Source organism: Myxine glutinosa, chromosome 2, assembly GCF_964187855.1.
Source record: "Myxine glutinosa chromosome 2, kmMyxGlut1.1, whole genome shotgun sequence".
In the NCBI taxonomy this organism is placed as follows: Eukaryota; Metazoa; Chordata; class Myxini; order Myxiniformes; family Myxinidae; genus Myxine; species Myxine glutinosa.
Window position 1 is genome coordinate 137,877,459 of NC_136262.1, and position 22,121 is coordinate 137,899,579.

General features: G+C 47.2%; 1 protein-coding gene across 3 annotated transcripts in view; it reads right to left on the bottom strand.

Annotated features, from left to right (window-relative positions):
* RPRD2 (regulation of nuclear pre-mRNA domain containing 2) overlaps nt 1–22,121 on the bottom strand; it is a 196,737-nt gene that overhangs the window by 33,182 nt on the left and 141,434 nt on the right. For all 3 annotated transcript variants that reach the window (XM_078771718.1, XM_068107064.2, XM_068107063.2), the window contains exons 6-7: nt 10,330–10,505; nt 9,627–9,843 (exon numbers count right to left, since the gene is read on the bottom strand). In XM_078771718.1, coding sequence (XP_078627844.1) covers nt 9,627–9,843; nt 10,330–10,505 — 393 coding nt within the window. The remainder of the gene's footprint in view (nt 1–9,626; nt 9,844–10,329; nt 10,506–22,121) is intronic.

The following is a 22,121-nucleotide window of genomic DNA, read 5'->3' on the forward strand; positions in this document are numbered from 1 at the left end:
AAGTGGTTGGATGTCAATGAAAGCTAGTCTGTTGGGAGCCGTTGGTGAGGTATGTGGATGGACAAAAGGACCACCGAGGCACTCGGAAACATGGTGGTGGGATGATGAAGTTGGAAAGAGGATTGACGAGAAGAGGAAGAAGTTCAAGGAGTGGCAGAAGGCGAAGGGTACGGGAGCAGAAACAGCAGAGCATGAAAGTTATAAGGCAGCCAGGCAGGCTGCAAAGAAGGAGGTAGCAAAGGCGCAGGAGGCATGTAGGAAAATGTTCGGAGAACGCTTGGATTCGGAAGAGGGTCAGAAAGCAGTATTCAGGATTGCAAAGCACATAGCGAAAGAGAGGTGTGATGTGATGGGGGTGAGTTGCTTGAAGGATGAAGTGGGACAAATCGTTGTCGACCCAGATGGAATTAAAGGAAGATGGAAAAGATATATGGCAATGCTGTTGAATACAGAGAATGAATGGGATGGCAACATAGAGAGTAACCCAGATTTAGGAACGGCAGAGAGCATAACTGAGAAGGAAGTTGAGGAAGCGATAAAAGCAATGAAGAGTGGAAAAGCGGGAGGGCCGACGGCAGTTATGGGAGATATGTTGAAGGCAGCAGGAAGTTGGGGTGTGAAGAGAATGACCGAGATCTGTAATCGGGTGGTGAAAGAAGGCCGCATTCCAGTGGATTGGGAACTGAGTACCCTCGTCCCTCTATACAAGGGGAAAGGTGACCCTCTGGAGTGTGGCTCGTACCGAGCGATAAAGTTATTGGAGCATGGAATGAAGGTATTGGAAAGGGTGTTGGAGAGGAGGATAAAGAAGAAAGTGAAGATCAACGAAATGCAGTTTGGATTTATGCCAGGAAGAGGAACGACAGATGCGCTTTTCATTGTGAGGCAGTTTCAGGAGAAGTACATGGAGAAGAGGAAGAAGTTGTTTTTTGGGTTTGTTGATCTGGAGAAAGCATTCGATAGGGTTCCACGCAAAGTATTGACATGGGCATTGAGGAAGTTAGGAGTGGAGGAATGGTTGATCAGAGTAGTGATGGCAATGTACAAAAGAGCACGCACAGCTGTAATGACGAAGGACGGAAACAGTGGTGAGTTTGAGGTGAAGGTGGGAGTGCATCAGGGGTCGGTACTAAGTCCACTACTACTTGTAGCTGTGATGGAGGTGCTGGCTCAGAACGTAAAGGAGGGTTTACCGTGGGAGTTGTTGTATGCAGATGATCTGGTGTTGATTGCGGAAAGTATGGATGGATTGAAGGAAAAGATGAACAAGTGGAGGAATGTATGGAGACAAAAGGTCTGAAGGTGAATATCGGAAAGACAAAGGTGATGGCAAGTGGTAAAGCATGTGGTGAGGTGGAAAGAACTGGGAAGTGACCGTGTGCTGTGTGCAGGAAGGGTGTCGGAGTGAACTCCATTCAATGTACAATGTGCGCTGAGTGGGTTCATCAAAAATGTAGTGGTCTGAGAGGGTCATTTACCAGTGTGGCAGCTACATTCAAATGTAAGGTGTGCACAGAGGGAGCTGCAGATGGAGGAAATGTTGAGTTGGATCTTGGAGACGGCGTGAAGCTGGAAGGTGTGAAAACATTTTGCTACCTCGGAGACATGCTGAATGGAGAAGGTGGATCAGACTCGGCAACGGTTGCTCGAGTGAGATGTGCATGGAAGACGTTTCGGGAATTGAGTGGCGTGCTGATGAGGAGGAGAGTGTCGCTGAAGCTGAAGGGAAAGGTGTATGCTGCATGTGTGAGAAGTGTTATGATTTATGGGAGCGAGACATGGGTAATGAACGTAGAGCAGCAACAAAAGCTGGAAAGGGTGGAAATGCGAATGGTTCGATGGATGTGCGGAGTATCGTTGAGAGAGAGGAAGACAAATGATGAATTGCGAAAGATGATGGGAATATTGCCTGTGATTGATGCTGTGAAGAGGAACAGGTTGAGATGGTTTGGTCATGTGTTGAGGAAGGATGAAAGTGACTGGTTGAGAAGAGTGATGGAAATTAATGTAGAAGGAAGTCGAGGATGGGGAAGACCGAGAAAGACTTGGCGAAAGATGGTGGAAGAAGAAATGCGGGCAAGGGGGTTAACAAGGAGAGATGCAGAAAATAGGGCAAAATGGAGAAGATTGTCATGGGGACCGCAAGGCTAACCCCCGCTCTAGCAGGGAAAATGGCCTTAAAATGCATGTTGTAAAATGCATGTTGTATTCAAAATATAGTTTCCATCATCGCTCAGCCAATCATTGCTCAGCCCAGCAGAGGGTAGAAAATATCAGCAAAAACACAAAACTAGAATATATTTCCATCATCGCTCTACACAGCAGAGGAAACCGACAGGAACAGCTGATTTTATTCTGAAATAATCAGAATCACTACAATTCAACACAGGTTGAGGCCAATTAACTTGGTGTGTGATTTTGAATGTGATTGGTCACACCTGAGCTAATTTACAATTGCTATTATTAGGGGGTGGAGTGGTGTGGACACTTATCTAACCAAGATATTCTAGTTTTGTATTTTTCATTAATTTTCTGAAATTTGTAGAATTTGTTTTTCACTTGGAAGTTGTGGGTTATGGTGTAAATAAAGTTGGAACTAGTCTGATTTAATGTAATTTAGTTCCAGTCTATAAGGTGACAAAAGGTGAAAAATTTGAAAGGGGTGTTGACTTCCTTCAGGCACCGTAGAATAATAATACTTTGTTCCAGGGAGCTTATGCGTAGAACTTTCTATGGAACATAGTTCCAGGGAGCTTATGCGATGGCGTGTCGTCCGTCCCTCCGCCCATCAGTCCGTCAGTCCGTAAGCACTTGCAACTTCTTCTCCGAAACTGATGATGGGATTGTGACCAAACTTGGCATTTGGGATGTTGTAATTCAAGTTTGTTCACGGCATGAAAAAAAAAAAAAAATCTGGATCTAAGGGGGTCTACCGAGGGTTAAAGTGGATCCAGGTTTGACCCTCCCAAAATAAGAATTTGCTTTTTATGCCTCGGCCCCCGAAGGTGGCCGGAGGCATTATGTTTTTGGGTTGTCTGTCCACCCGTATGGGCTTAACCTCATTTTTTCTCAGCAACCACATGTGCAATTGAGACGAAACTTTCAGGGTAGGAGTGACACCCATGCAGGATGTTAAGGATGGATTTGAACGAAACTTGGTGGTCAGGTTGGGTGTGTGACAAGGACGATTCAATTCAATTTTGGTGAAGATTCGAGTATGGATCCGGATACGAGAATGAAAAACTTTTTTTAAAGTGATATATCACCATTGGGTGATATGGCCAAAAATAATATATAGCTTATAGCATGATATTTCAAATAAGTTGTGGACAATTTATGACAAAACTAGCCGAAAGCACCCGGTGTTGCCCGGGTTCTTTTTGAATGAATTTATTACTATAATTCAGCTTTTACTCGCGGCCGTATAAGATTGACGACTACAATTCAGCTCAGCTTTTAATTGCGAAATTGGCCCAGCCCGGCCGAGGCGGCCTCGACCGGCCTCGCCACCCAGCCTATAACCTTCCCGGGACCCGTCCCAACATTTTACTTCTTTTTGAATGAATTTACTACTATAATTCAGCTTTTACTCGTGGCCGTTGAAGATTGACTCCTATAATTCAGCTTTTACTCGCGGCCGTAGAAGATTGACTACTATAATTCAGCTTTTACTTGCAGCCGTAGAAGATTGACTACTGTTACGTGGTCCTCCCGGTAACTACCTGGTCTTGGTGACCCCCGGACCGTGGGAGGGACCCCGCCAGAAAGATATATGGTTTATACGCTTTCGTAACGCAATCAATATGAATTCCGGTCAAGAAGAAACCCCACACCAAGGATCCGGAATAATCAATAATATATTCACTGAGCAATCAACAATGCACAATCAATATTACAACCATGTGAACTCATCTACACAAACTCTAAGATGGCCATCTTAATCTTATACATTCCTCACGTGAGCCCCACTCCTGACTCCCTCCGTGGTCAATGTCTCTCCTCTCCGCACACGGGCGGTTGAACGAGCCCCGGGCGGACGTGCTCTAAACGGGCCGTCTCGGACTGGGGCCGCGGCTGCAGCGCACCTCCTTGCCAAGCCACGGGGCAAACCCAGCGCGGCGTCCAACGTGCGCGAGGCCCCAAGTGCGACTCTTACGCGTCCTTGTCGATGGGCAAAAACCCAGCGCGGCTTCCGACGCGAGCGAGGCCCCACGTGCGGACCCGTACGCGTCTTTGTAGACGGGGCAAAACTGTCCCGGACGCTTGGTTTCGTGCACGAACTCACAGTGACTGGACGTGTCCAAAGGTATTTACCGCCCAGGTAACTCCTCTCGCCAGACGTTTCGCAACGGCGCGTTTTCCGCGCAGCGTAAGGTCGATTCCCCCTTCTCGTCGTCGCGGGGCGAGGAAGAAGAAGCCTTCCTTTCCCTCGTGTCTTTTCTCCTCCGTTTCCCGTCACTTCCGCTTCCGGCCACTTCCGTTTCCTGCCCCTCTTTCAGAAGGGCTCCTGACCCTCCAACCACAACAACTACACAACAACTTAATATACTACACACGGAAGCAAACACCTGCATGGTAATTCACATACATTCACATAAATATGTAACACTCCCCCCCTTCAAGAAAGAAAGTTTGAACCCAGCGAAAACTTTCTTTGCCGGCCAATTTGGAGAAATAAACCAGATAACTCAACCCCCCCACATTATCAATTCCCCCCGGGCACAGTTATCACTTAAAAATAAAGCCAGTTAAGCCACTCGATAGCACTTTTCCGGGAGGCCAAGCCGAGTATTCACTACATGGATGCCTTTAGGAACGCGGAGTTCACGGTTAGTCCGTGCAGGAAAGTTCTCTACATGGGCGCCTTGAGGAACGTGGAGTTCACGGTTAGTCCGTGCAGGAAAGTTCTCTACATGGGCGCCTTTAGGAACGGCGTTCACGGTTAATTCGTGTAGGAATCTTGGCTCGGCGGCTCCGCCGCCTTCAGTGCTTCAACTTCTCGGAACGTCCCTAATAATTAGGGTGGGACCACTGGTCCCTGTAGTCCCCTGAATACCGGTCTTCTTCTCGGCCACTACTTTGCCAATTCTTCCTTCGGGAGCGGCCGTAACTCAGGGAGCCTCCATAATAATATTGACTGCGGCCACCACCAAAACTACCGCCCAGTTGTCCTCTCCTGTAGACCTCTCGACGCCTACGAAATGCCTTCCCTACTATTATGGTCCGACCCTCCAAATCCTTGCCATTCCAATTCTTCTCTGCCTCTCTGGCGTCTTTTGTGCTGGCAAACGTGACAAAGCCGAACCCTCTTGACTGTTGCGTTTCCCAGTCTCTTACCAACCGCACTTCCACCAGCGGCCCATATCTGTTGAAGACAGAGGTCAGAACTTCTTCCTCTGTTTTGAAGTTCAGTCCCCCTACAAATAACTTGGCACTTTTGTCACCATCCCGAGCTGGTGTGGTGTTATTTTCCCTGCTGGGCTCTTTCTCAACCCTCAGGTTACCATAAACTTGACCCCCGGCCAAATCATTCCCGAGAACCACAGATACACCCTCTACAGGAAACGTGGCTTGTAAACCGACGGTGACCGGTCCTGACACCAAATCGGACTCCAACTGGATGACCTGAAGGGGAGCACTAACACCGCCCCCGATCCCCTGTAAACGAACACTATCCCCCGTTGCCGTCTCCTCGGACCATGGCAAAATGCCTTCAAGCATTAAAGATTGATGGGCCCCTGTGTCTCTCAATATCCTAACCGGTCTCCGGTTAGTCGAGGCTCCATCCAGTGACACAAACCCCTCGGAAACAAATGGTTGGTAACCCTCTTGATGGCGATTTCTTACGCTAGCCATCGCATTCGGAGTTGTAATAGTCGGACTCCGCTCTGGATTGTCCCTTTTCATGAGGTAACAACTGGACATCAAGTGTCCAGGTTTTTTGCAAAACGCGCAAGTAGGCCCGGAGGAAAAACTCGGGGTCTGCCTCGGGCCCCCCGAACTATAAGTTTGTCTTGGGCCCGCATCCCTCTGATTTCGAACCGGTGGGGTATCATAGTTGTCCCCATAATCATCTCGAGGCCGCCGCCATGTATGGTCGTTCTCCGCACCTGCTGTTCCCCACCTCCCCTGCGGAGATCTAGGCGAGGAGTTAGGTTCGTGGACCCCTATTCGGTGGGTTAAGGCATAATCATCTGCCATGGTGGCTGCGTCCCACAACTTTGGTACCTTCTTTTCCTGCAGGTACACTTTGATGTCCTCGTGGACACACTGCTGGAATTCCTCCACCAGGATCAAGTCCCGCAATGTCTCGAAGTCTTTCCCGACTCCTTTTGACTCACACCACCGATCAAACATGTTTTCTTTCACTCTGGCAAACTCCACATGGGTCTCACTCTCCCTCTTCCTGGCATTCCTGAATTTTTGCCTGTAAGCTTCCGGAACCAACTCATAGGCCTTGAGGATGTGCTTCTTCAGTACCTCATAATCTGCACATTGGTCCATTGGTAGCGCCGAATAAATTTCCTGAGCTTTCCCCACCAGCACACTTTGTACGAGTATGGTCCAGGCCTCCTCCGGCCAGTTTAATTGTCGAGCCACTTTCTCAAAGTGTGGGAAGAATTTCGCGACTTCCTTTTCACTGAACGGTGGAACCAGCCTCACATGTCTGCCCACATCCCAGGTTTTCTGGTGAGGTGTCGACCCCGTCAGCAAGGGTGGTGCCTCTCCCCGTTCTCTCATTAACTCCAGCTCCTTGACTTTGATTTCTTGCTGAAGCTCCATGTCACGTTCCTTTAATTCCCTTTCCGCTTTTCTCTCCTCTGCTTCGAGGTCCCTTGCAGCTCTCCTTTCCTCTGCTTGTTCCTTTTCTCTTCTTTCCTGGAGTTCTCTTTCCACTCTCCTTTCCTCTGCTTGTTTCTCTTCTCTCCTCTCCTCTGCTTTCCTTTCTTCTTCTGCTCTTTCCTTTTCTGCTTTCCTTTCTTCTTCTGCTAACCTTTCCTGGAGTTCTCGTTCCACTCTCCTTTCCTCTGCTTGTTTCTCTTCTCTCCTCTCTTCTGCTTTCCTTTCTTCTTCTTTTAACCTTTCCTGGAGTTCTCGTTCCACTCTCCTTTCCTCTGCTTGCTTCTCTTCTCTTCTCTCTTCTGCTTTCCTTTCTTCTTCTTTGATCCGTTCCTGGCTCCGTAATTGCAACTCCAGTTTCCGGAGCTCCACGTCTTCTGGTTCTTCGGGTAGCCACTCCCAGGCTAACTCGTCCCATGTTCCTAATCCCACCATAGATTGTATCACCGTGGCCTGCAACTCTGCCTTCCTCAAATTAGTTCGGACCTCCAAGTTAAAATGTTTGGCCAATTTCAAGAGATCCGACTTTAGCAACGCTCGGAACTGTGCCTCACTCGGGGTTACCCCAAAGTTCTGTGCCACAAACGCCATGGTGCCTATCGTTAACACCTGTTAACCTTCACCCCAAGACTTTCCCCAATTTCTCAAAAAAAAATATTACCAATTAATAATTAATTAATAAATTTTAATTACCAAAAATATTATTATTTTATTATTTTATACACTTTTAGATCCCGGACGTAGACCCAATTGCGAAACCGCAAATCGTAATTTGGACGAGCCCCCAATTCTGTTACGTGGTCCTCCCGGTAACTACCTGGTCTTGGTGACCCCCGGACCGTGGGAGGGACCCCGCCAGAAAGATATATGGTTTATACGCTTTCGTAACGCAATCAATATGAATTCCGGTCAAGAAGAAACCCCACACCAAGGATCCGGAATAATCAATAATATATTCACTGAGCAATCAACAATGCACAATCAATATTACAACCATGTGAACTCATCTACACAAACTCTAAGATGGCCATCTTAATCTTATACATTCCTCACGTGAGCCCCACTCCTGACTCCCTCCGTGGTCAATGTCTCTCCTCTCCGCACACGGGCGGTTGAACGAGCCCCGGGCGGACGTGCTCTAAACGGGCCGTCTCGGACTGGGGCCGCGGCTGCAGCGCACCTCCTTGCCAAGCCACGGGGCAAACCCAGCGCGGCGTCCAACGTGCGCGAGGCCCCAAGTGCGACTCTTACGCGTCCTTGTCGATGGGCAAAAACCCAGCGCGGCTTCCGACGCGAGCGAGGCCCCACGTGCGGACCCGTACGCGTCTTTGTAGACGGGGCAAAACTGTCCCGGACGCTTGGTTTCGTGCACGAACTCACAGTGACTGGACGTGTCCAAAGGTATTTACCGCCCAGGTAACTCCTCTCGCCAGACGTTTCGCAACGGCGCGTTTTCCGCGCAGCGTAAGGTCGATTCCCCCTTCTCGTCGTCGCGGGGCGAGGAAGAAGAAGCCTTCCTTTCCCTCGTGTCTTTTCTCCTCCGTTTCCCGTCACTTCCGCTTCCGGCCACTTCCGTTTCCTGCCCCTCTTTCAGAAGGGCTCCTGACCCTCCAACCACAACAACTACACAACAACTTAATATACTACACACGGAAGCAAACACCTGCATGGTAATTCACATACATTCACATAAATATGTAACACTACTATAATTCAGCTTTTACTCGCGGCCATAGAAGATTGACTACTATAATTCAGCTTTTACTCGCGGCCATAGAAGATTGACTACTATAATTCAGCTCAGCTTTTAATTGCGAAAAGGGCCCAGCCCGGCCGAAGCGGCGTCGCCACCTAGACCTTCTCGGGGCCCGTCCCGACATTTTTAGTTCTTTTTAAATTAATTTATTACTATAATTCAGCTTTTACTCGCGGACGTAGAAGATGTACTATAATTCAGCTCAGGTTTTAATTGCGAAATGGGCCCAGCCCGGCCAAGGCGGCCTCACCACCTAGCCTATAACCTTCCCGGGGCCTGTCCCGACATTTTTTGTTTCAGAGGTTTACTCCTATCTTTCACCGTTTAGGAGATTAGCACGTGTCGACAAACAAACAAACACTTTCTTGTGTGTGTGTGTATATATGTGTATATGTGTATATGTGTGTATGTGTATATGTGTGTATATATGTGTGTATATGTGTGTATATGTATGTATATGTGTGTGTATGTATATATGTGTGTGTGTGTGTATATATGTGTGTGTGTGTGTGTGTGTGTGTGTGTGTGTGTGTGTGTGTGTGTGTGTGTGTGTGTGTGTGTGTGTGTGTGTATGTATGTATGTATGTATATGTATGCATGTATGTATGTATGTGTGTATGTGTGTATGTGTGTATGTGTGTATGTGTGTATGTGTGTGTGTGTATGTGTGTGTGTGTATGTGTGTATGTGTGTATGTGTGTATGTGTGTATGTGTGTATGTGTGTATGTGTGTATGTGTGTATATATATAGACTAGGTGGATGAGTTGGTTAGATGACAAGAACAAGACAATTAGATTTGGGTTCAGATCTGAATCCAGATCAGGTCTTTCAGTGGGATACAAAACAAACCTTTCAGCCTGGTAGAGTTATGCACTCTACCGAGTGCCGTTCTTCTTAAAAACTGTAAATAGGCTTTTCTTTAAAACCTAATCCAATATGCCACGATAAATGTGTCAGAGAACTGCAACCCAACATCCTTCCACTTTTAAAACACTGAATTCACCATGCGGCGTTAGAATGACAACTCACCAGCACTTGGAACCGCCGACTCTGCCACACTGTCAGCGGCCACTGTGGGCCATGGCTCTGAAGAAGCCTCATCAATCAGCGAGTCGGGGGTGGATGGAGATGGTGCATCTATGCTTGGTGATGGAACAGGAGATTCGGGCTCGGCAAGGAGCTTCTCCCGCACCTGCTCCAGTTTTTTCTTGAGGTTGTTTACACGGTTTGCAAAATTCTTGTAAGCCTTGAGAAAAGCAAATGATGCAACAGCCACCCAAACACTATATGGGACAAGCTTTCATGAATGTGTATCATAACGCTGTAATTAAATGTGATAAAAGCATTGGTAATCAAATAGTGGAAGCCAATATTCTAAAATAACTGTTAAGTTGACGCATTTCATGAAAACTGGTCCTGCTCATAACCTTGACAGAGGTAGATAACAATTAGGCTTTCACTTCAGGGCAGATAAGAAGTGAAGTGAAGAGGAAAATGAAAGGGATGGGTTAAGAAAAAAGGAAGAGCTCAACATCATTCAACTATAATTGGATAGTAAATACAAGTTGCTATACTATCTTGGTCTGCACATTTAACTGCATAGGGTCTCATACATCTCATCGTCATAGAATCAAGACATTTAACTTTCAGTGTACGACTGAGGTCGTGCATTTTGAGTGCACTGAAGTTGTGGCAAAATGACAAGGTGCCTGTGGATGAACCTTATACGTACATTGACGACAATTTTCACTTCCTTGTATTGTGCCTCATAAAAAATCTCCGATTTATCGAGGGAATCAATGAGGGTAGGCTTCATCTTCACATCCTTCTCTAATTGTGAGCAAAACTCGGCCATGCGTGTGTTTGCTGTCTCCAGGTCCTTGGAAAACTTCTTCCCTTCTGTACGATCTAGGTTAAAGAAAGAAATGGCTTGTACATACAAATGCATTGATTGCCGTCGTTACGGGAACATTTTCTTTTTAACTCGAGCAAAATAATTATACAACGGAGACAAAAATGTGGGGGAGGGGTGGGTGTAATGTTGCAAGACGTTTTCAGAGGAAACCATTTTTGTGGCTGTACCAATAAATATTCTGTCCAGCCTCGATACTCCATCAGTCCATGTTCTCAAGTTATGCAGTCCTGCTCTTGCTTTTTGTTCATTCTCTTCAAACTATCATTACCTTCGCAAAAGCGGAAGGTTATGTTTTGATCGCTGTGTATTTATTTGTATGTCTGTGTGTGTGTATGTTAATCGCATAACTCAAAAAGTATTCAACCGAATTGCATGAAATTTGGTGGGATGATTGGTTATTATACGGGACACATTTGATTAGATTTTGGGAAACAGATTTGCTCAAATTCTGACTATTTTTAACTCGATCGTATTTCACTCAAAATTATGAGCGACTGAAGAAGAAGATGTCCATCCAGGACGTCATCACTATAACGCGATCTCCCGCGATCATTTCAACCTCAAAAAAAATTATAATTGCAGATTTGACAATAGATGAGGCATATTAACAAACGAATGAAACAGATTTGCTCAAATTCTGACTATTTTTAACTCGATCGTATTTCACTCAAAGTTATGCGCGACTGAAGAAGAAGATGTCCATCCAGGACGTCATCACTATAACGCAATCTCCCGCGATTGTCCCTACACTGTTCTGTTCCCTACACTCCCATGCCAAGTACAGAACAGTAGCTGCGGCGAAGGTATGCGCTCTACCGAGTGCCCGTTCTAGTTCAATTTTGGTCGACTCCCATCAACCTGGAAGTCAACAAACATCACCCCCATTCACAAAAGAGGTGCAAAAACAGATCCACTCTCTCAACTAAAGGCTGGGATTCCACTTCTCACCAGGGCTACGATTCTCCTTCTAAACAGGGCAAAGATTCTCCCTCAAACAGGTCCTCTCTCTCTCTCTAAAGGTGAAGATTCTCCTCCTCACCAGGGCAAGCATTCTCCCTCAAACAGGTCCTCTCTCTCTAAAGGTGAAGATTCTCCTCCTCACCAGGGCAAGGATTCTCCCTCAAACAGGTCCTCTCTCTCTAAAGGTGAAGATTCTCCTCCTCACCAGGGCAAGGATTCTCCCTCAAACAGGTCCTCTCTCTCTAAAGGTGAAGATTCTCCTCCTCACCAGGGCAAGCATTCTCCCTCTCAAACAGATCCACTCTCAATAAAGGCTCGGATTCTCCTTCTAAACAGGCCAAAGATTCTCCCTCAAACAGGTCCTCTCTCTCTCTCTAAAGGTGAAGATTCTCCTCCTCACCAGGGCAAGCATTCTCCCTCTCAAACAGATCCACTCTCAATAAAGGCTAGGATTCTCCTTCTAAACAGGGCAAAGATTCTCCTTCAAACAGGTCCTCTCTCTCTAAAGGTGAAGATTCTCCTCCTCACCAGGGCAAGGATTCTCCCTCAAACAGGTCCTCTCTCTCTAAAGGTGAAGATTCTCCTCCTCACCAGGGCTAGGATTCTCCCTCTCAAACAGATCCACTCTCAATAAAGGCTAGGATTCTCCTTCTAAACAGGGCAAAGATTCTCCTTCAAACAGGTCCTCTCTCTCTAAAGGTGAAGATTCTCCTCCTCACCAGGGCAAGGATTCTCCCTCAAACAGGTCCTCTCTCTCTCTCTAAAGGTGAAGATTCTCCTCCTCACCAGGGCAAGCATTCTCCCTCTCAAACAGATCCACTCTCAATAAAGGCTAGGATTCTCCTTCTAAACAGGGCAAAGATTCTCCTTCAAACAGGTCCTCTCTCTCTAAAGGTGAAGATTCTCCTCCTCACCAGGGCAAGGATTCTCCCTCAAACAGGTCCTCTCTCTCTAAAGTTGAAGATTCTCCTCCTCACCAGGGCTAGGATTCTCCCTCTCAAACAGATCCACTCTCAATAAAGGCTAGGATTCTCCTTCTAAACAGGGCAAAGATTCTCCTTCAAACAGGTCCTCTCTCTCTAAAGGTGAAGATTCTCCTCCTCACCAGGGCAAGGATTCTCCCTCAAACAGGTCCTCTCTCTCTCTCTAAAGGTGAAGATTCTCCTCCTCACCAGGGCAAGCATTCTCCCTCTCAAACAGATCCACTCTCAATAAAGGCTCGGATTCTCCTTCTAAACAGGGCAAAGATTCTCCCTCAAACAGTTCCTCTCTCTCTCTCTAAAGGTGAAGATTCTCCTCCTCACCAGGACAAGGATTCTCCCTCTCAAACAGATCCACTCTCAATAAAGGCTAGGATTCTCCTTCTAAACAGGGCAAAGATTCTCCCTCAAACAGGTCCTCTCTCTCTAAAGGTAAAGATTCTCCTCCTCACCAGGGCTAGGATTCTCCCTCAAACAGGTCCTCTCTCTCTCTAAAGGTGAAGATTCTCCTCCACAACAGGGCAAGGATTCTCCCTCTCAAACAGATCCACTCTCAATAAAGGCTCGGATTCTCCGTCTAAACAGGCCAAAGATTCTCCCTCAAACAGGTCCTCTCTCTCTAAAGGTGAAGATTCTCCTCCTCACCAGGGCTAGGATTCTCCCTCTCAAACAGATCCACTCTCAATAAAGGCTCGGATTCTCCTTCTAAACAGGGCAAAGATTCTCCCTCAAACAGTTCCTCTCTCTCTCTCTAAAGGTGAAGATTCTCCTCCTCACCAGGACAAGGATTCTCCCTCTCAAACAGATCCACTCTCAATAAAGGCTAGGATTCTCCTTCTAAACAGGGCAAAGATTCTCCCTCAAACAGGTCCTCTCCCTCTAAAGGTAAAGATTCTCCTCCTCACCAGGGCTAGGCTTCTCCCTCAAACAGGGCCTCTCTCTCTAAAGGTGAAGATTCTCCTCCTCACCAGGGCTAGGATTCTCCCTCTCAAACAGATCCACTCTCAATAAAGGCTAGGATTCTCCTTCTAAACAGGCCAAAGATTCTCCCTCAAACAGGCCCCCTCTCTCTCTCTAAATGTGAGATTCTCCTCCTCACCAGGGCAAGGATTCTCCCTCTCAAACAGATCCACTCTCAATAAAGGCTAGGATTCTCCTTCTAAACAAGGCAAAGATTCTCCCTCAAACAGGTCCTCTCTCTTTCTAAAGGTGAATATTCTCCTCCTCGCCAGGGCTAGGATTCTCCCTCTCAAACAGATACACTCTCAATAAAGGCTAGGATTCTCCTTCTAAACAGGGCAAAGATTCTCCCTCAAACAGGTCCTCTCTCTCTCTCTGAAGGTGAATATTCTCCTCCTCATCAGGGCAAGGATTCTCCCCCTCAAACAGATCCACTCTCAATAAAGGCTAGGATTCTCCTCCTCACCAGGGCTACGATTCTCCCTCAAACAGGTCCTCTCTCTCTAAAGGTGAAGATTCTCCTCCACAACAGGGCTAGGATTCTCCCTCTCAAACAGATCCACTCTCAATAAAGGCTCGGATTCTCCTCCTCACCAGGGCTCGGACTCTCCCTCTCAAACAGATCCATTCTCAATAAAGGCTGGGATTCCACTTCTCACCAGGGCTAGGATTCTCCTTCTAAACAGGCCAAAGATTCTCCCTCAAACAGGTCCTCTATCTCTCGAAAGGTGAAGATTCTCCTCCTCACCAGGGCTAGGATTCTCCCTCAAACAGGTCCCCTCTCTCTAAAGGTGAAGATTCTCCTCCTCACCAGGGCTAGGATTCTCCCTCTCAAACAGATCCACTCTCAATAAAGGCTCGGATTCTCCTTCTAAACAGGGCAAAGATTCTCCCTCAAACAGGTCCTCTCTCTCGAAAGGTGAAGATTCTCCTCCTCACCAGGGCAAGGATTCTCCCTCTCAAACAGATCCACTCTCAACAAGCGTTATGCCTAGGTCCCCCGTCGGGGAAGTGATGTGAGTTGACAAAGTGGAAGACGCAGAAAACATGCTATGATATTTCGCTGACAAGGTTCAGACATACATGGAGGCGGCCATCTTGGATTTTGACGTGGCGACCCAATTTTCAATAGCCTTCTTCCTTGTGCCTAGATACACCCACACACCAGATTAGAAGTTGGTACTTTGCTTATTTTTCAAGATATTCCGCAAACAAAGTTCAGACATACATGGCGGCGGCCATCTTGGATATTGACGTGGCGACCCCATTTTCAATAGGGTTCTTCCTTATGCCTAGATACACCCACACACCAGATTAGAAGTTGGTACTTCGCTTATTTTTCAAGATATTTCGCTCACAAGGTTCAGACATATATATGGCGGCCATCTTTGATTTTGACGTGGCGACCAAATTTTCAATAGCCTTCTTCCTTATACCGAGATACACCCACACACCAGATTAGACGTTGGTACTTCGCTTATTTTTCAAGATATTTCGCTCACAAGATTCAGACATATATATGGTGGCGGCCATCTTGGATTTTGACGTGGCGCCACAATTTTCAATAGCGTTTTTCCTTATGCCGAGATACACCCACACACCAAATTAGAAGTTGGTACTTCACTTATTTTTCAAGATATTCCGCTCACAAGGTTGACATACATGGCATCAGATATATATGGTGGCGGCCATCTTGGATTTTGACGGGGGTTGCACGCACACCAAATTCGAATGCGGCCCTTCACTTACGCACGCACGCACGGACGGAAGGACGGACACACGGACGGAGGGGAAAACCATCGTCCCCCTTTCGCTCTGCGGTGCGACGGGGGACAATAGAGGCTCGGGTTCTCCTTCTAAACAGGGCAAAGATTCTCCCTCAAACAGGTCCTCTCTCTCTCTCTCTCTCTCTCTAAAGGTGAAGATTCTCCTCCTCACCAGGGCTAGGATTCTCCCTCTCAAACAGATCCACTCTCAATAAAGGCTCAGATTCTCCTTCTAAACAGGGCAAAGATTCTCCCTCAAACAGGTCCTCTCTCTCTCGAAAGGTGAAGATTCTCCTCGTCACCAGGGCAAGGATTCTCCCTCTCAAACAGATCCACTCTCAATAAAGGCTCGGATTCTCCTTCTAAACAGGGCAAAGATTCTCCCTCAAACAGGTCCTCTCTCTCTGAAGGTGAATATTCTCCTCCTCACCAGGGCTAGGATTCTCCCTCTCAAACAGATCCATTCTCAATAAAGGCTAGGATTCTCCTCCTCACCAGGGCTAGGATTCTCCCTCTGAAACAGATCCACTCTCAATAAAGGCTAGGATTCTCCTCCTCACCAGGGCTAGGATTCTCCCTCAAACAGGTCCTCTCTCTCTAAAGGTGAAGATTCTCCTCCTCACCAGGGCTAGGATTCTCCCTCAAACAGGTCCTCTCTCTCTAAAGGTGAAGATTCTCCTCCTCACCAGGGCTAGGATTCTCCCTCTCAAACAGATCCACTCTCAATAAAGGCTAGGATTCTCCTTCTAAACAGGCCAAAGATTCTCCCTCAAACAGGTCCTCTCTCTCTCTCCAAAGGTGAAGATTCTCCTCCTCACCAGGGCAAGGATTCTCCCTCTCAAACAGATCCACTCTCAATAAAGGCTAGGATTCTCCTCCTCACCAGGGCTAGGATTCTCCCTCAAACAGGTCCTCTCTCTCTAAAGGTGAAGATTCTCCTCCTCACCAGGGCAAGGATTCTCCCTCAAACAGGTCCTCTCTCTCTAAAGGTGAAGATTCTCCTCCTCACCAGGGCTAGGATTCTCCCTCTCAAACAGATCCACTCTCAATAAAGGCTAGGATTCTCCTTCTAAACAGGCCAAAGATTCTCCCTCAAACAGGTCCTCTCTCTCTCTAAAGGTGAAGATTCTCCTCCACAACAGGGCAAGGATTCTCCCTCTCAAACAGATCCACTCTCAATAAAGGCTAGGATTCTCCTTCTAAACAGGCCAAAGATTCTCCCTCAAACAGGTCCTCCCTCTCTCTCTCTCTGAAGGTGAGATTCTCCTCCTCACCAGGGCTAGGATTCTCCCTCTCAAACAGATCCACTCTCAATAAAGGCTAGGATTCTCCTTCTAAACAGGGCAAAGATTCTCCCTCAAACAGGTCCTCTCTCTCTAAAGGTAAAGATTCTCCTCCTCACCAGGGCTAGGATTCTCCCTCAAACAGGTCCTCTCTCTCTCTAAAGGTGAAGATTCTCCTCCACAACAGGGCAAGGATTCTCCCTCTCAAACAGATCCACTCTCAATAAAGGCTAGGATTCTCCTTCTAAACAGGCCAAAGATTCTCCCTCAAACAGGTCCTCTCTCTCTCTCTGAAGGTGAGATTCTCCTCCTCACCAGGGCTAGGATTCTCCCTCTCAAACAGATCCACTCTCAATAAAGGCTAGGATTCTCCTTCTAAACAGGGCAAAGATTCTCCCTCAAACAGGTCCTCTCTCTCTAAAGGTAAAGATTCTCCTCCTCACCAGGGCTAGGCTTCTCCCTCAAACAGGGCCTCTCTCTCTAAAGGTGAAGATTCTCCTCCTCACCAGGGCTAGGATTCTCCCTCTCAAACAGATCCACTCTCAATAAAGGCTAGGATTCTCCTTCTAAACAGGCCAAAGATTCTCCCTCAAACAGGCCCCCTCTCTCTCTCTAAATGTGAGATTCTCCTCCTCACCAGGGCTAGGATTCTCCCTCTCAAACAGATCCACTCTCAATAAAGGCTAGGATTCTCCTTCTAAACAAGGCAAAGATTCTCCCTCAAACAGGTCCTCTCTCTTTCTAAAGGTGAATATTCTCCTCCTCGCCAGGGCTAGGATTCTCCCTCTCAAACAGATACACTCTCAATAAAGGCTAGGATTCTCCTTCTAAACAGGGCAAAGATTCTCCCTCAAACAGGTCCTCTCTCTCTCTCTCTGAAGGTGAATATTCTCCTCCTCATCAGGGCAAGGATTCTCCCCCTCAAACAGATCCACTCTCAATAAAGGCTAGGATTCTCCTCCTCACCAGGGCTAGGATTCTCCCTCAAACAGGTCCTCTCTCTCTAAAGGTGAAGATTCTCCTCCACAACAGGGCTAGGATTCTCCCTCTCAAACAGATCCACTCTCAATAAAGGCTCGGATTCTCCCCCTCAGCAGGGCTAGGACTCTCCCTCTCAAACAGATCCATTCTCAATAAAGGCTGGGATTCCACTTCTCACCAGGGCTAGGATTCTCCTTCTAAACAGGCCAAAGATTCTCCCTCAAACAGGTCCTCTATCTCTCGAAAGGTGAAGATTCTCCTCCTCACCAGGGCTAGGATTCTCCCTCAAACAGGTCCCCTCTCTCTAAAGGTGAAGATTCTCCTCCTCACCAGGGCTAGGATTCTCCCTCTCAAACAGATCCACTCTCAATAAAGGCTCGGATTCTCCTTCTAAACAGGGCAAAGATTCTCCCTCAAACAGGTCCTCTCTCTCGAAAGGTGAAGATTCTCCTCCTCACCAGGGCAAGGATTCTCCCTCTCAAACAGATCCACTCTCAACAAGCGTTATGCCTAGGTCCCCCGTCGGGGAAGTGATGTGAGTTGACAAAGTGGAAGACGCAGAAAACATGCTATGATATTTCGCTGACAAGGTTCAGACATACATGGAGGCGGCCATCTTGGATTTTGACGTGGCGACCCAATTTTCAATAGCCTTCTTCCTTGTGCCTAGATACACCCACACACCAGATTAGAATTTGGTACTTTGCTTATTTTTCAAGATATTCCACAAACAATGTTCAGACATACATGGCGGCGGCCATCTTGGATATTGACGTGGCGACCCCATTTTCAATAGCGTTCTTCCTTATGCCTAGATACACCCACACACCAGATTAGAAGTTGGTACTTCGCTTATTTTTCAAGATATTTCGCTCACAAGGTTCAGACATATATATGGCGGCCACCTTTGATTTTGACGTGGCGACCAAATTTTCAATAGCCTTCTTCCTTATACCGAGATACACCCACACACCAGATTAGACGTTGGTACTTCGCTTATTTTTCAAGATATTTCGCTCACAAGGTTCAGACATATATATGGTGGCGGCCATCTTGGATTTTGACGTGGCGCCACAATTTTCAATAGCGTTTTTCCTTATGCCGAGATACACCCACACACCAAATTAGAAGTTGGTACTTCACTTATTTTTCAAGATATTCCGCTCACAAGGTTGACATACATGGCATCAGATATATATGGTGGCGGCCATCTTGGATTTTGACGGGGGTTGCACGCACACCAAATTCGAATGCGGCCCTTCACTTACGCACGCACGCACGGACGGAAGGACGGACACACGGACGGAGGGGAAAACCATCGTCCCCCTTTCGCTCTGCGGTGCGACGGGGGACAATAGAGGCTCGGGTTCTCCTTCTAAACAGGGCAAAGATTCTCCCTCAAACAGGTCCTCTCTCTCTCTCTCTCTCTCTCTCTCTCTCTCTCTCTCTAAAGGTGAAGATTCTCCTCCTCACCAGGGCTAGGATTCTCCCTCTCAAACAGATCCACTCTCAATAAAGGCTCAGATTCTCCTTCTAAACAGGGCAAAGATTCTCCCTCAAACAGGTCCTCTCTCTCTCGAAAGGTGAAGATTCTCCTCGTCACCAGGGCAAGGATTCTCCCTCTCAAACAGATCCACTCTCAATAAAGGCTCGGATTCTCCTTCTAAACAGGGCAAAGATTCTCCCTCAAACAGGTCCTCTCTCTCTGAAGGTGAATATTCTCCTCCTCACCAGGGCTAGGATTCTCCCTCTCAAACAGATCCATTCTCAATAAAGGCTAGGATTCTCCTCCTCACCAGGGCTAGGATTCTCCCTCTGAAACAGATCCACTCTCAATAAAGGCTAGGATTCTCCTCCTCACCAGGGCTAGGATTCTCCCTCAAACAGGTCCTCTCTCTCTAAAGGTGAAGATTCTCCTCCTCACCAGGGCTAGGATTCTCCCTCAAACAGGTCCTCTCTCTCTAAAGGTGAAGATTCTCCTCCTCACCAGGGCTAGGATTCTCCCTCTCAAACAGATCCACTCTCAATAAAGGCTAGGATTCTCCTTCTAAACAGGCCAAAGATTCTCCCTCAAACAGGTCCTCTCTCTCTCTCCAAAGGTGAAGATTCTCCTCCTCACCAGGGCAAGGATTCTCCCTCTCAAACAGATCCACTCTCAATAAAGGCTAGGATTCTCCTCCTCACCAGGGCTAGGATTCTCCCTCAAACAGGTCCTCTCTCTCTAAAGGTGAAGATTCTCCTCCTCACCAGGGCAAGGATTCTCCCTCAAACAGGTCCTCTCTCTCTAAAGGTGAAGATTCTCCTCCTCACCAGGGCTAGGATTCTCCCTCTCAAACAGATCCACTCTCAATAAAGGCTAGGATTCTCCTTCTAAACAGGCCAAAGATTCTCCCTCAAACAGGTCCTCTCTCTCTCTAAAGGTGAAGATTCTCCTCCACAACAGGGCAAGGATTCTCCCTCTCAAACAGATCCACTCTCAATAAAGGCTAGGATTCTCCTTCTAAACAGGCCAAAGATTCTCCCTCAAACAGGTCCTCCCTCTCTCTCTCTCTGAAGGTGAGATTCTCCTCCTCACCAGGGCTAGGATTCTCCCTCTCAAACAGATCCACTCTCAATAAAGGCTAGGATTCTCCTTCTAAACAGGGCAAAGATTCTCCCTCAAACAGGTCCTCTCTCTCTAAAGGTAAAGATTCTCCTCCTCACCAGGGCTAGGATTCTCCCTCAAACAGGTCCTCTCTCTCTCTAAAGGTGAAGATTCTCCTCCACAACAGGGCAAGGATTCTCCCTCTCAAACAGATCCACTCTCAATAAAGGCTAGGATTCTCCTTCTAAACAGGCCAAAGATTCTCCCTCAAACAGGTCCTCTCTCTCTCTCTGAAGGTGAGATTCTCCTCCTCACCAGGGCTAGGATTCTCCCTCTCAAACAGATCCACTCTCAATAAAGGCTAGGATTCTCCTTCTAAACAGGGCAAAGATTCTCCCTCAAACAGGTCCTCTCTCTCTAAAGGTAAAGATTCTCCTCCTCACCAGGGCTAGGCTTCTCCCTCAAACAGGGCCTCTCTCTCTAAAGGTGAAGATTCTCCTCCTCACCAGGGCTAGGATTCTCCCTCTCAAACAGATCCACTCTCAATAAAGGCTAGGATTCTCCTTCTAAACAGGCCAAAGATTCTCCCTCAAACAGGCCCCCTCTCTCTCTCTAAATGTGAGATTCTCCTCCTCACCAGGGCTAGGATTCTCCCTCTCAAACAGATCCACTCTCAATAAAGGCTAGGATTCTCCTTCTAAACAAGGCAAAGATTCTCCCTCAAACAGGTCCTCTCTCTTTCTAAAGGTGAATATTCTCCTCCTCGCCAGGGCTAGGATTCTCCCTCTCAAACAGATACACTCTCAATAAAGGCTAGGATTCTCCTTCTAAACAGGGCAAAGATTCTCCCTCAAACAGGTCCTCTCTCTCTCTCTCTGAAGGTGAATATTCTCCTCCTCATCAGGGCAAGGATTCTCCCCCTCAAACAGATCCACTCTCAATAAAGGCTAGGATTCTCCTCCTCACCAGGGCTAGGATTCTCCCTCAAACAGGTCCTCTCTCTCTAAAGGTGAAGATTCTCCTCCACAACAGGGCTAGGATTCTCCCTCTCAAACAGATCCACTCTCAATAAAGGCTCGGATTCTCCCCTCAGCAGGGCTAGGACTCTCCCTCTCAAACAGATCCATTCTCAATAAAGGCTGGGATTCCACTTCTCACCAGGGCTAGGATTCTCCTTCTAAACAGGCCAAAGATTCTCCCTCAAACAGGTCCTCTATCTCTCGAAAGGTGAAGATTCTCCTCCTCACCAGGGCTAGGATTCTCCCTCAAACAGGTCCCCTCTCTCTAAAGGTGAAGATTCTCCTCCTCACCAGGGCTAGGATTCTCCCTCTCAAACAGATCCACTCTCAATAAAGGCTCGGATTCTCCTTCTAAACAGGGCAAAGATTCTCCCTCAAACAGGTCCTCTCTCTCGAAAGGTGAAGATTCTCCTCCTCACCAGGGCAAGGATTCTCCCTCTCAAACAGATCCACTCTCAACAAGCGTTATGCCTAGGTCCCCCGTCGGGGAAGTGATGTGAGTTGACAAAGTGGAAGACGCAGAAAACATGCTATGATATTTCGCTGACAAGGTTCAGACATACATGGAGGCGGCCATCTTGGATTTTGACGTGGCGACCCAATTTTCAATAGCCTTCTTCCTTGTGCCTAGATACACCCACACACCAGATTAGAATTTGGTACTTTGCTTATTTTTCAAGATATTCCACAAACAATGTTCAGACATACATGGCGGCGGCCATCTTGGATATTGACGTGGCGACCCCATTTTCAATAGCGTTCTTCCTTATGCCTAGATACACCCACACACCAGATTAGAAGTTGGTACTTCGCTTATTTTTCAAGATATTTCGCTCACAAGGTTCAGACATATATATGGCGGCCACCTTTGATTTTGACGTGGCGACCAAATTTTCAATAGCCTTCTTCCTTATACCGAGATACACCCACACACCAGATTAGACGTTGGTACTTCGCTTATTTTTCAAGATATTTCGCTCACAAGGTTCAGACATATATATGGTGGCGGCCATCTTGGATTTTGACGTGGCGCCACAATTTTCAATAGCGTTTTTCCTTATGCCGAGATACACCCA